The 12321-nt window shown below is 44.1% G+C and overlaps 1 protein-coding gene across 2 annotated transcripts in view; it reads right to left on the bottom strand.

The window, feature by feature from the left end:
- The window catches only part of Fscb (fibrous sheath CABYR binding protein), a 114859-nt gene extending 103269 nt beyond the window's left edge, over nt 1-11590 (bottom strand). Inside the window, exon 1 of one of the 2 annotated variants that reach the window (XM_087911790.1) lies at nt 7533-11590. In XM_087911790.1, coding sequence (XP_087767916.1) covers nt 7533-11379 — 3847 coding nt within the window. In that variant the 5' untranslated portion in view covers nt 11380-11590. Of the gene's footprint in view, nt 1-7320 lie in introns of those variants that run through there. The other variant, XM_087911791.1, reaches the window with a different exon arrangement.
- Between the last annotated feature and the right edge of the window lie 731 nt (nt 11591-12321).

Below are 12321 nucleotides of genomic sequence, written 5' to 3'. Positions count from 1 at the left end.
TGGAACGATTTCTAGGTCAAGGCTGTCCTTCCTGTCTCTGGTCATCTTTGCAAAGTCCTGTTGAGTTTTCACAAACTAGTTCTCCTTAGCTTCTACCATAGGTTCTGAGTCATTCACTTAAGACCGCTGTCTCTGTCTTAGCTAAATCTCAATAGTTCCCTCGTTCAACATGGAACAAAATATTGAGTCATCTGCTTAGTTTCCCACAAATGTCTCACAGTTAGAGTGCCATAACCCAGGGGAAACGCAGCATCCTAATACAGCACAAAGGACAGTAGACTTCCTCTCACGTTCCACATGGCCAACTCCCAGTCATTGCATGCATTCTCTGCACTGACCTTACCTTAATTAGATCCAAATGCCACTTTGCAATTTTACTTCTCTCAGACTCCTTTTTCTCCTCTCCCTCCACAGACTGCTCAAAGTCTATTATACTTCTATCTGACGCTGACCTACTAATCTCATCCCTTTGCTCTTAGCTAAAGGTACTATCATCAGTCATCCTCAGAGGCAATAGATATACTTTGTCCCCACCTCGCCAAATTAACATCTAAGCTTAACACACAGTACCAAACGACCCGAGCAGAATCACAATCATCAGAGAACTTACCCAACCAAATCCCACACAATAAAATGTAAACAATCAAGAACGCACAGAGAAAAGTCAGGAATATCCCATATGACTTCCCACATTCTATCTTTCCATACTGAACAGGTTCCACCTGCCTGAAGAATAGATGAGATCTCTAAATAAGGTTTGGGAGTCACTGTACATTTGGGAGGGTTAGTTGTAAGATCACTGCTTTGAACGTACAGACAGTTGTAGGAATTACATGATGTTTCCTCAGTTTATAATTGTGTAGATTCTAGGTGATTTTCTCAAAATGTTAAGCCAGAAACAAACTACACTGGACATTGCATAGGTGAGGACTCCCATCCAGCAAATATCACTGGTCTGAAGGGTAAACACAGCATGGGATAACTGACCCTCTTTCTCTCAGAAGCGTAACCCCGGCACTCAGGGCAAAAATGGACCACACTTCTCCCTTAAAAATTTCTTTCTCCCTGGCATTGTGCTGTCCTAATTTGCTTTCTGTTGCCGTGACAAAATATTCCTAATCAAAGAAACTTTGAGAGGAGATTTATTTCAGCATATAGTTCAAGGTCATAGACCTTCAGTGAGGGAAATCAGAGAAGGAACTCAAGGCAGGAACCTCAGCTAGAAGCCATGAAGGAATGCTGATTACTGGTCCACTCATGTTTAGCCAGCTCTTTGATACATCCCATGTCTGCCAGCCTAGGGTTGTTACTGCCCACAGTGGGCTAAGCTTCCCTATATCAATTAGCGATTTTTTAAAATGCCCCACAAATAGTCTTACATGCCAATATGATTGAGGTAATTTGTAACATGACGGGCTGACTTGTTGGGGTTTCTGTCCCGCCCAGTACCCCACAACTGGCAAGCCCAAAGAAAATCACACACAGGCCTCCTTAAGGTTATAAACTGATTGGCCCATTAGGTCAGGCTACTTATTAGCTCTTATAACTTGTGTTACCCCATTATTCTTATCTGCGTTAGCACATGGCTCATTACCTTTTCCAGTGGGGCAGCTTACATCTTTCCTCTCCGGTGGCCTGGGCAGAACTGGAGGAATGGCTTCCTCCTTCCTGGAATACTCCTGTTTTCATCGCCCTGCCTCTTCTTCCTGTCTGGTTGACCCGCCTATTATTTCCTGCCTGGCCAATCAGCGTTTTATTAAAATACGATTGACAGAATACAGACAATTCTCCCACACCAGTAATTGCTCAGGTGAAGTTCCTTTTTTCCTAGGTGACTCTAGGATATGTCAGGATGGTAAAAACAATTCAGCACACAAGCTTATCCTCATTTATTCTTATTAGAGAGAAATAACTCCTGCTTTATACTATTAAGTACTGTGCTCTTGTTATTTTTTTAGCTACTCTTTCTACCACACCCTCTGATAGGTTTCACTTTCCATTTCTTTGTCCGTCTTCTTCTGTGATGCCCTCTGATACAGCTTTAATGTACACACCAGCATCTGACCTGTCCTCTTCCTCTCTCCTCTCCACTTCCACCACAGCCTTGCTCAGGGTTGGGGATGAACCTGAAGCTTCACATGTGCTAGACAAGTGTTCTGCCACTGAGCTATAGCTCCAGCCCAGCATCTTTTCTTTATTATACAAATCGTTTCTTTTCTCCTATGAATACTTTAACTTAGTTAGCTGTTATCCTAAAGATATTAATATCTCCATTGTCCTTATTTTACAACTGAAATTCTAAGTATTTAATGCTAAATGTGATTGGTAACTAATATGTGTCAGGTATTCCCTGAGCTATGTAAGGTATTTCTAGTTGCTCATCGACTAGCACCATCTGCATGTTTCATAAGAGCTTGAAACTTCAAACTCTGAAACTAAAATTGTACTTATGTCTATTTTCTAGTATGTCTTTATACCTTTTCCAAGCTTAGAGTAAGTCAGATACACACACATGGAAAATATCCTTTTACCCATTGAGCACGACATTCGCCCAACAGAAAGCAGTATTATTTCTATCTCCAAGATAACTCCCAAATCTATCTGCCTTTCAAAAATAATATTTCTTGCCCTGAATCATTTATCTTGTGAGTCCAGTAACCTAACACCCCCAAAGAGTTGTGCCACACATTTTCTAGTAATCATAAGAAATAGCTCCCATCCTGAACTCAGGGTCTATGAAATCTATTGTTTTAGTATGCTGCTTCAGAAATCTCGAGATGGAAAAGAAGAGTAAATAGTAATGTGATGTATTCTGACATTGTGAGTGCAGTGCGGTTTCATTTCATTTGTTTATTTTTTTTCCTTGGCCACTGCTGTTGTTTTAGTTTTTCTCTTGTCCTTTGTCAGTTTTTTTATGCCTTGTCGTAGTCTTCCTGATCCTCAGCTCCTCTGGAAACAATTTTAGGCAATATTTGGAGATAGATAACAGGATTGTTAAATGCCAAAACCATAATTTAGGTTGGTACAACTTTGCATCTCTCCAGTAAAACCAAAATTATAATTTTCCAACCAGAAATTACGTTGGAATCTTGTTTTCAGATTCTTTAATAATGCTTAAGTGGTTAGATATGCATGATACCCAGTTATGTTCTTTCGCTTAAATGTGGGCATGTTTATAATAAATACACATTATGTATACATAACATTACAGATATACAGAAACATCGAATTTATAAAGGAAACATGCAGGCAGGAAATTCATCATGAATTGGTCGATGTTACAATCTTGAGACAGAAATCCCTTCACTAGGCAACCTCGAATTGGGCTTTAAGATCTTCATCTGATTAAATGAGGCTCACTAACACTACCAAAGGCAACACCATTTAAATACCACACACAGAAGGAAAATGGAAAGAAATCAATGAAAATGTTTTCTTTAATGTGATAAAGGCTTTATCAGTTTTAAAATTCTCTCAAGCTAGGGATATGTCAGAGCACTGGCCTAGCATATATAAGTCACTGGGGTCAAGTCCCAGCACCACAGAAGCAAACAAATAACACAATAAAAAATTATTGCAGACATCCATTACATCTACACATCACCATCCAATCAACTGCATTAATTTTTGACTATCTACTGAACACTATTTACTAGCCAAAGTGACATATAAAAATTAATTATCACAACCATATGTCAAGTTCTTCTGATTCTTTTTCCTCTGGGTATAGTTAGTATGACCCAGGTAAAAATCATGATAAAATCCATCAAAAGGAGAAAGACTTTAAGAATAACTTCTTGAGTTGAAAATTATATAATTATTTTTAAATTTTTATTTAGCATTTCACAGTATCAGAAAGTATGGGTGTAGTCATGACAATTAGATTATGAGAAGTAAACATCACCAACAGCTCTTTAGATGATCTGGAAATCATACCTGGAGGTGTAAGCCATCATCATACATACAGAAATGGTAGTCACATCATTAAGCAAATTCACCAAAGAAGTGGCTGTAGATACATAAGAGACACAAGAACTGATCCCTTTTATTCTCTAGGATCCAGGGATCCAGAGGTGATGAGAAATACCAAAGCAGCTTAAGGATAACCCACCAGTGTGGTAGGGGGAACATTCTAGAAGCAAAGGGAACATAAATTAGAGAAGAAAGCACATCAAATACAAATGATCTACTATAATAAGTGAAGCTATCAGGCTAAATAAGAGGAGCATGGGCAAGGATAATTAACTCTGATAGTCATTACGGGTGACCATTCACAAGCATTTTTACTTGAACCTGATTGTCTCAGGTTTTGCTTGCAAGGTAAACTTATAAAAGGAGTCATAGTTAGAAGAGAGAGGCGTGAGTGGATTTCTTATTTGCATAAAAAGAATAAAAATAAGTGTGTGTGAAACCTAATGAGAGATCTTAAAAAAATATGTTGGGAAATGATGATAAAGAAAGGTGGAGAACGGAAAACTTCTGGCTTTCCAAAGGTCAAAAAGGATAGGATGGAGTCCCTGTGGGGTTATCCACTTTGACAGAAACAGAGGTATATGGAAAGCGAGGCACATCAGTGATTAGATATGGAAAAGCTGGCTAAACGAACTGAGTCTTACAGGATAAATAGAACCACACAAGTTAGAAATAGTTAATGATGGTGAAGAGCACACTTGATAAGAAAACAAAGCTGTCACTCCTGGCACAATAACACTCAGTTCTCCCATCCGACTCTATTAAGGACAGCTGTAAACGATTCTATACAGAAAAACAATGAAGGAAGAACCTGCCTGGGATGGGGGGGAGGGAGGAAGGATGGATATGGGAGCAGGGAAGTATATATCTCAACTAAGGGAGTCATTTTAGGGTTTACAAGAGACTTGATTATAAAGGGGATCCCAGGTCCAAGGAGAGATCCCCAGATTGTTCTCTGGACAGAGGAGAGGGTGCCTGAACCGGCCTTGGCCCATAACCATACTGATGAATATTTTGCATATCACCATAGAGCCTTCTTCTGGCGATGGATGGAGATTGAGACAGAGACCCACATTGGAACACTGGACTTAGCTCCCTAGGTCCAAACGAGAAGCAGAAGGAAAGAGAACGTGAGCAAAGAAGGCAGGAGCAGAGAGAACCTTCATCCCACGATGGATGGCGATACAGACGGAGACCCACATTGGAGTACCGGACTGAGCCCCCAAGGTCTAAATGAGGAGCAGAAGAGGGAGAACATGAACAAGAAAGGAAGGACCTTGAGGAGTGCGTTCACCCACTGATACAAGGGGACTGATCTAATGAGAGTTCACCAAGGCCAGTTGGACTGGGACTGAACGAGGACGTGATCCAACCAGATTCTCTGAATGTGGCCGGATTCTCTGAATGTGGCTGGCCTGGAGTCTTTCTGAAAAGCCATTGACAATGACACTGGGACTTGTTTCCTCTGCATAGACTGGATTTTTGGGATTCAGTCTGTTTGGATGCTCTCCTTCCTGGACCTGGAGGGAGGGGGAGGAACTTGAACATCCCACAGGACAGGAAACCCTGACTGTTCTTAGGGATGGAGAGGGAGGAGGAGAGGGAGGGGAGAGTGGGAGGGTGTTGGGAGGAGGGGCGGAAATGGAAACTTTTATAAATTAATAAACTTTTATAAATAAAAAAAGAAAGGGGAAGTGGAAGTTGAAGTGCTCATAGACACAAGAACCAAAAAAATAGTCAAATGGCATGAACAACCTTCCCCAATCCATAAAGCTGATTTTGGCAACTGTTCACCAGTTTTCAGCCTATCAAGGGAGGACAATCAAGGTAGGTTTCATTCTTCCCCTAAACATCAAAGATGAGTCGTCATGCTGAGCAGGGAAGTTTTGTGGGCATTTTCTCCATACGGGAACTTTGTTTGCAGGAACGAAAGAAAGAACTCTCTGTCCCTTGTGCCACTTTGTGCCCACAGACACTGGTGGCACTGAGAGACGAATCCTGCAATAATAACATTTTGTCTGTAAGTTCCTTCTTCCTAAGGATAGGAGGGAAACAATTAATAAATGGGATGTTTTCAGATCATCGCCAGTCCAGGACTCTCTGAATCATGTATTGTATGGTGTGTGAATTGTATGGTATCCTCCCAATCGGAACTTACCTTCCACCTCTGTAATGAAACCAAGAGCAATAGCAATAGCCTATTTGGGGAGTCTCTTGGACAACACTATTTAGCAATTGAAAAGAGGGAAGTTTCTCATGCCTGGTGTTGGGGTCTTTTACAGATGGTCTTTGGTTCTTGGAGGGAACATTGTCAGGCCAGAAAGGAAAATTTCACTGATACACCAACTTACATGTATTATAGACGTTTCTGGTTATATAGTAAATAGTATGATTCCTTATGATTCTTTTCAGACATACTGTTATTCTACCTTCCTTGTGCCTTCTTTTATATTTATTTCTCTCCAATCCCATTAATGAGAATTCCTTTTTTTACAATTTAGCCTACAAACCACGATACCCTTCTATTTTCCTCTATATTTCTTCCACACTCGCTCCCGTGACAATATCCATTCCTACTTCATGGCTTCTACAGTTACTCCGTGTCATGTACTCACAGCTGACGATTTCTATGTAGCTGCCTTAACTGAAAGAAAGGATGTGTGACATTTGGCTCTCTGGGTCTCAGTCACCTTACTCACTATGATCTTTTCTCATCCTATCCATTTAATTGCACATCTCATAATGTTATTTTCCTTTACAGCTGAATAGTACTCAATAGTGTATATGAATCATATTTTCACTACCTATTCATCAGTTGAAGGTCATTTAGGTTGGTTTAATTTGTTACCTATTTGTTGCGAGTTGAGTACCAGTGAATATGACTGACAAAATATACGTGGATTAGGAGGTTGGGTTCTCTGGGCACATGCTAAAGAGTGCTCTGCCTGAGTAATATCTTAGATTTATTTTTATCTTTCTGAGAATTATCCACACTTGATTTCCACAGCAGCTGTATCAGGATAGCAATGCTTGTCTCAGAAGGAGTCAATGGAAAGAGAATAAAAAAACAGGATGAATCATAACCAGAGGAAAGAACATCATGCAAGTTTAAATGTGCAAGTAAAACTCAAGGAATTGAAAGCAGATGACATCTTCAAGAAAGAAGCTGTCATTTCTTCTGCTTATAAAGAAAAGGAACAGAGAGGGAAGGAGCTTCAGAATAAACAACTGTTGTCCATGGATGTACTCACTAAAGTATACTTTAAGTAATAGTGACAAACATAAATTCACTTTGTTTCAAAATAGTTACTTTACATAACTGATTTGCATGAAAATAGCACAAGGAACTTTAAGCTGTGACTGCTTTTATTCATTGTTCAACCTGCATGCTCAGTCTTTTGGGATTCTTTTCCTTTAATCTGTTCATGAAAGTTCTTCCAGATAGTGTCTCCTTTTCTAAAGAATGTACTTCTAGAATATTCTAGTGTATGTTACTAGCTTAAGTTAGGCCCTGGCTATAGCTCAGGAGGGCGGGTTCTTTAACTCTATTTTAATGGTACCTGCAATTTTGAAAGTGGAAATCGGCTCATCGTTGCTCCTAGACACATCTGCAGGAATAGGATCTGTTTCTTCAGAGTTTCTATCACCTGTCAAAGAAGAAGAATCTAATTCTTTCTCTGTGATACCTGCTACTGGGGGCAACTGAGGTACTTTTATTAGAGTCTTATCTTCAGGGCTTTGTTCAGAAGGAGAAAGTGAACCTTCATCAGGTGTGTCTTGCATGGGAAACTCTTGAATATGGACACCATCAGTTTTGGGAGGCTGCTTAACAACAGGAGAGTCTTCAACAGGAATCTCAGGTGGTGGAGGCTGACCATCAGCAGAAGCCTTTTCAGGGCTCTCCTCAACTACTGTCACCTGGGCTTCCATTGTAGTTCCTTCAGGAGGAGCCCTCTCAGATGAAGGAGACCCAGTTTCACCTGTAGGGCCATCTTCAGCAGGGACCACGTTGGTAAAGACCTCCTCAGCTGATAGAGTTTGAACTTCAACAGAAGCCCCTTGTGGAGGTGTCTCTTGAGACTGTGGAAACTCAGCTTCTGTAGGAGTCTCATATGTGGTAAAAGGTGGAGCATCTGCAGGGGCCTCATCAGCTGGTACAGGTGGAGCTTCTGCAGGGGCCTCCTCAGCTGATGCAGGGGGAGCTTCTACAGGGGCCTCCTCAACTGGTGCAGGTGGAGCTTCTGCTGGGGCCTCCTCAGCTGGTGCAGGTGGAGCTTCCACAGGGATCTCCTCAGCTGGCGCAGGTGGAGCTTCTGCAAGGGCCTCCTCAGCAGGTGCAGGGGGAGCTTCTACAGGGGCCTCCTCAACTGGCGCAGGTGGAGCTTCCGCAGGAGCCTCCTCAGCTGGTGCAGGTGGAGATTCTGCAGGGGCCTCCTCAGCTGGTGCAGGTGGAGTTTCCGCAGGGGCCTCCTCAGCTGGGGCAGGTGGACCTTCGGCAGGGGTCTTCTCAGCTGGTGCAGGTAGAGCTTCTGCAGAGGCCTCGTCAGCTGGTGCAGGTGGGGATTCCGCAGGGGCCTCCTCAGCTGGTGCAGGTGGTGCTTCTGCAGGTGTTTCCTCAGCTGGTGGAGCTTGAGCTTCTGCAGGGGGCTCCTCAGCTGGTGCAGGTAGAGCTTCTACAGAGGCCTCCTCAGTTGGTGCAGGTGGAGCTTCTGTAGGGGTCTTCTCAGCTGGTGCAGGTGGTGCTTCTGTAGGTGTCTCCTCAGCTGGTGGAGCTTGAGCATCTGCAGGGACCTCCTCAGCTGGTGCAGGTGGAGCTTCTGCAGGGGCCTTGTCAGATGATGCAGCTGGAGCTTCTGCAGGGGCTTCCTCAGCTGGTGGAGGTGGCACTTCTGCAGGTGTCTCCTCAGCTGGTGGAGCTTGAGCTTCTGCAGGGGCCTCCTCAGCTGGTGCAGGGGGAGCTTCTGCAGGGGCCTCCTCAGCTGGTGCGGGTGGAGATTCTGCAGGAGCCTCCTCAGATGGTGCAGGTGGAACTTCTGCAGGGATCTCTTCAGTTGGTGCAGGTGGACCTTCTGCAGGGGCCTCCTCAGAGGGTGGAACTTGAGGTTCTCCAGAGGCCTCCTCAGCTGGTGCAGGTGGAAATTCTGCAGAAGCCTCCTCAGTTGGTGCAGATGGAGCTTCTGCAGGGGCCTCTTCAGCTGGTGCAGGTGGAGCTTCTGCAGGGGCCTCCTCAGCTGGTGCAGGTGGAAATTCTGCAGGGGCCTCCTCAGCTGGTGCAGGTGGAGCTTCTGCAAGGGCCTCCTCAGCTGGTGCAGGTGGAAATTCTGCAGGGGCCTCCTCAGCTGGTGCAGGTGGAACTCCTTCAGGGGCCTCTTCTGCTGGTGCAGGTGGAGCTTCTGCAGGGGCCTCCTCAGCTGGTGCAGGTGCAACTCCTTTAGGAGCCTCTTCAGCTGGTGCAGGTGGAGCTCCTTCAGGGGCCTCTTCAGCTGGTGCAGGTGGAGCTTCTGCAGGGGCCTCCTCAGCTAATGCAGGTGGGGCTTTGGCAGGGGTCTCTTCATCTGGTGGAGGTGGAAGTTCGGCAGGGACCTCCTCAGCAGGTGGAGCTTCTGCAGGGGCCTCCTCAACAGGAGGAGCTTCTGCAGGGGCCTCCTCAGCTGGTACAGGTGGAGCTTCTGCAGGGGCCTCCTCATCAGGAGGAGCTTCTGCAGGTGTCTCCTCAGCTGGTGCTGGTGGGGCTTCTGCAGGGGCCTCCTCAGCTGGTGCAGGTGGAGCTTCTGCAGGGGCCTCCTCAGCTGGTGCAGGTGGGGCTTCTGCAGGTGTCTCCTCAGCTGGTGGAGCTTGAGCTTCTGCAGGGGCCTCCTCAGCTGGTGCAGGTGGAGCTTCTGCAGGGGCCTCCTCAGCTGGTGCAGGGGGAGTTTCTGCAGGAACCTCCTCAGCTGGTGCACGTGGAGCTTCTGCAGGGGCCTCCTCAGTTGGTTCAGGTGGAGCTTCTGCAGGGGCCTCCTCAGCTGGTGCAGGTGGAGCTCCTTCAGGGGCTTCCTCAGCTGGTGCAGGTGGGGCTTCTGCAGGTGTCTCCTCAGCTGGTGGAGCTTGAGCTTCTGCAGGGGCCTCCTCAGCAGGTGCAGGTGGAGCTTCTGCAGGGGCCTCCTCAGCTGGTGGAGTCAGAACTCTTGCAGGGGCCTCCTCAGCTGGTGGAGTCAGAACTCTTGCAGGGGCCTCCTCAGCTGTTGGAGACAGAACTCTTGCAGGTGATACTTCTTCAGGAGCATCCTCTGCTGATGGAAGCTGATCTTTTTCATAGACATCTTCTATAGGAAATTCCTCAACTAGTGCCTCAGCAATTTCTGCAGAGACTGCTTCTAATGTTTGCTTATCTAATGGTGGCTGAACTTCTTTATAAGCCCCCTCAGATGGTAGAGGTTCAACTCTGTCAGTGGACTCTTCCGCAGTAGCAGGTTCTTCTTTGCCTGCTACAGTATGGACTTTCACAAACACGTCTGTGAATGGAACCACAATTTCAATAGGATGTTCTTTATGATCCGCCTCAGCCCCTGGGTGATACTCTTGATCATAAGGCTCATATGAAAGGGCCCCTTGCACTGACAGATGGCTAATGTCACCAGGGCCTTCTTCAGAAGGTAGCTCATCAGTTGCTAGAGCCTCGATTTCACCAGAAAACTGCCCTGCAGTGAAAGGCCTCATGGCATCAGGGACTTTTTCTGTTGACAGTACCTCTATTTCAAGAGAACCATCTACTTCAAACTTGGAGCCCTCTTGTGTAACAGGTATTGTTGCCTCCTTTGGCTTAATCGGGGAAACACTTGGCAAATTCATGATAGTAATTTCTAACTCACTGAAGTATGTCTGTTGTTCTTTGTCCACTGTATCTTTGGGGCAAATGTTCAACACACTCCAGTCACCGGTACAGCTGGTCTGCTGAGATCTGTCTATTAACCGAGCTATGGGTCTGCTTGTTGGTACCTCTACTTCTGGAACACTCTGTGGCAATTCAGGAGCTGTTTCTTCAACCCCAGCTGGGGTTTCTTCAAGGGTACGTGCTTTATCAGTGAGCATGGCTTTTGCTTTCTCTTCCGCAGAAGCCTCTGTCTGCAGAGACTTATCAGTCATTTCCATGCCACGCTTTCTCTTCATCCAAGTTTGTTGAAGTTGAGAAGACAGTCTAAGAGACTCATATTCTTTTGCAGAGTAGTTGTCTTTGCTTCCAGAAATATTACCAATACTGAGGGTAGCTTTGGGGACAGGAGCTTGTGCTACAGTCGTGGGTTTCTTTTTCTCTGGTGCATCCGTCTGCTGGGACTTGTCTACCATCGATTGACTGGGCCGTCTTCTCCTTCTAAATTCCTGCCTCCCTAGTGAGATGGGCTGTTCAGGTTCATCACTTTCCTCCATTTCTATGACCGATGATATCCAAATTTATGAGCCTTCAAGTAGTTAATCATTAAGAATCATAAATGTACCCAGTGGTTAAGCCTTTGCCTTCCTTCATTGAGTTCTTCTATGGAGTTTAGGGAAAAATAATTTATAAATTATTGGCATTCTTTACTACCTTCTTGTTGGATCCCACCTTACTCATTCATCATCTTTCCTGTTTAGTCTCTGTTAGAACAAATCTCCTTTAGAAGTTTCCCTCAAGGGTCTGTGACATCACAGCCACTTCTTCTTACTAGGTTCCGGAAGTTATATTTCCAGCAGTTTTAAGCTTGATTTATTCACATAAGCAATGACTAAATGTGAGGTGTCTAGTTTTTTTAAAAAAAAATAGGTTGAAAAATGAATTTCTTTCCCAGATGAGTAACAATTTAACTCCAAGAAAGCCACTAATTGTTAAAGATGATCTTTTTGAGCTTACAACTTGATTCTTTTCCTTCTACTAACAAAGAAATTATAATATATAACTCAGTATGGGCAAGTTGTTCATTATTAGAGTTAACATATATATGTGTAGGAATGTATGATAAATGGATATCTACAGGACTTCAAAAGAAACTGCCTCTCCTTAGGAGACTCTAAATTTGGAATTTATTATCTATGGAAGCTCCATTCCTTTGCCTTTAACCTTCAGTGACTACAGCCTTATACTACCAAAAGATAATTCATGTTTTCAGTCTCAGACAATGTAAGGTATTTTTCATTTTATTTCGAATTATTTTAGAAAGTAGTTTTATTCAAAGTTTTACAGATGTAAGACTACTGAGCCTAAATATATGTCAGGTTAAACAAAATGTGTTTAAAGCAGTTTCTACAGATTCTGCTGAACGATCACATGGAATGGATGCTTCAAGGGGAGAAAGTCATCTGGTAATAAATGGGACTGGTTTTATTGAGGGGTTT

The sequence above is a fragment of the Myodes glareolus genome, chromosome 11 (assembly GCF_982192425.1).
Source record: "Myodes glareolus chromosome 11, mMyoGla1.1, whole genome shotgun sequence".
Classification (NCBI taxonomy): domain Eukaryota; kingdom Metazoa; phylum Chordata; class Mammalia; order Rodentia; family Cricetidae; genus Myodes; species Myodes glareolus.
Note: the sequence above shows the minus strand (reverse complement) of the source record. Positions and strands in the feature narration are given on the sequence as shown.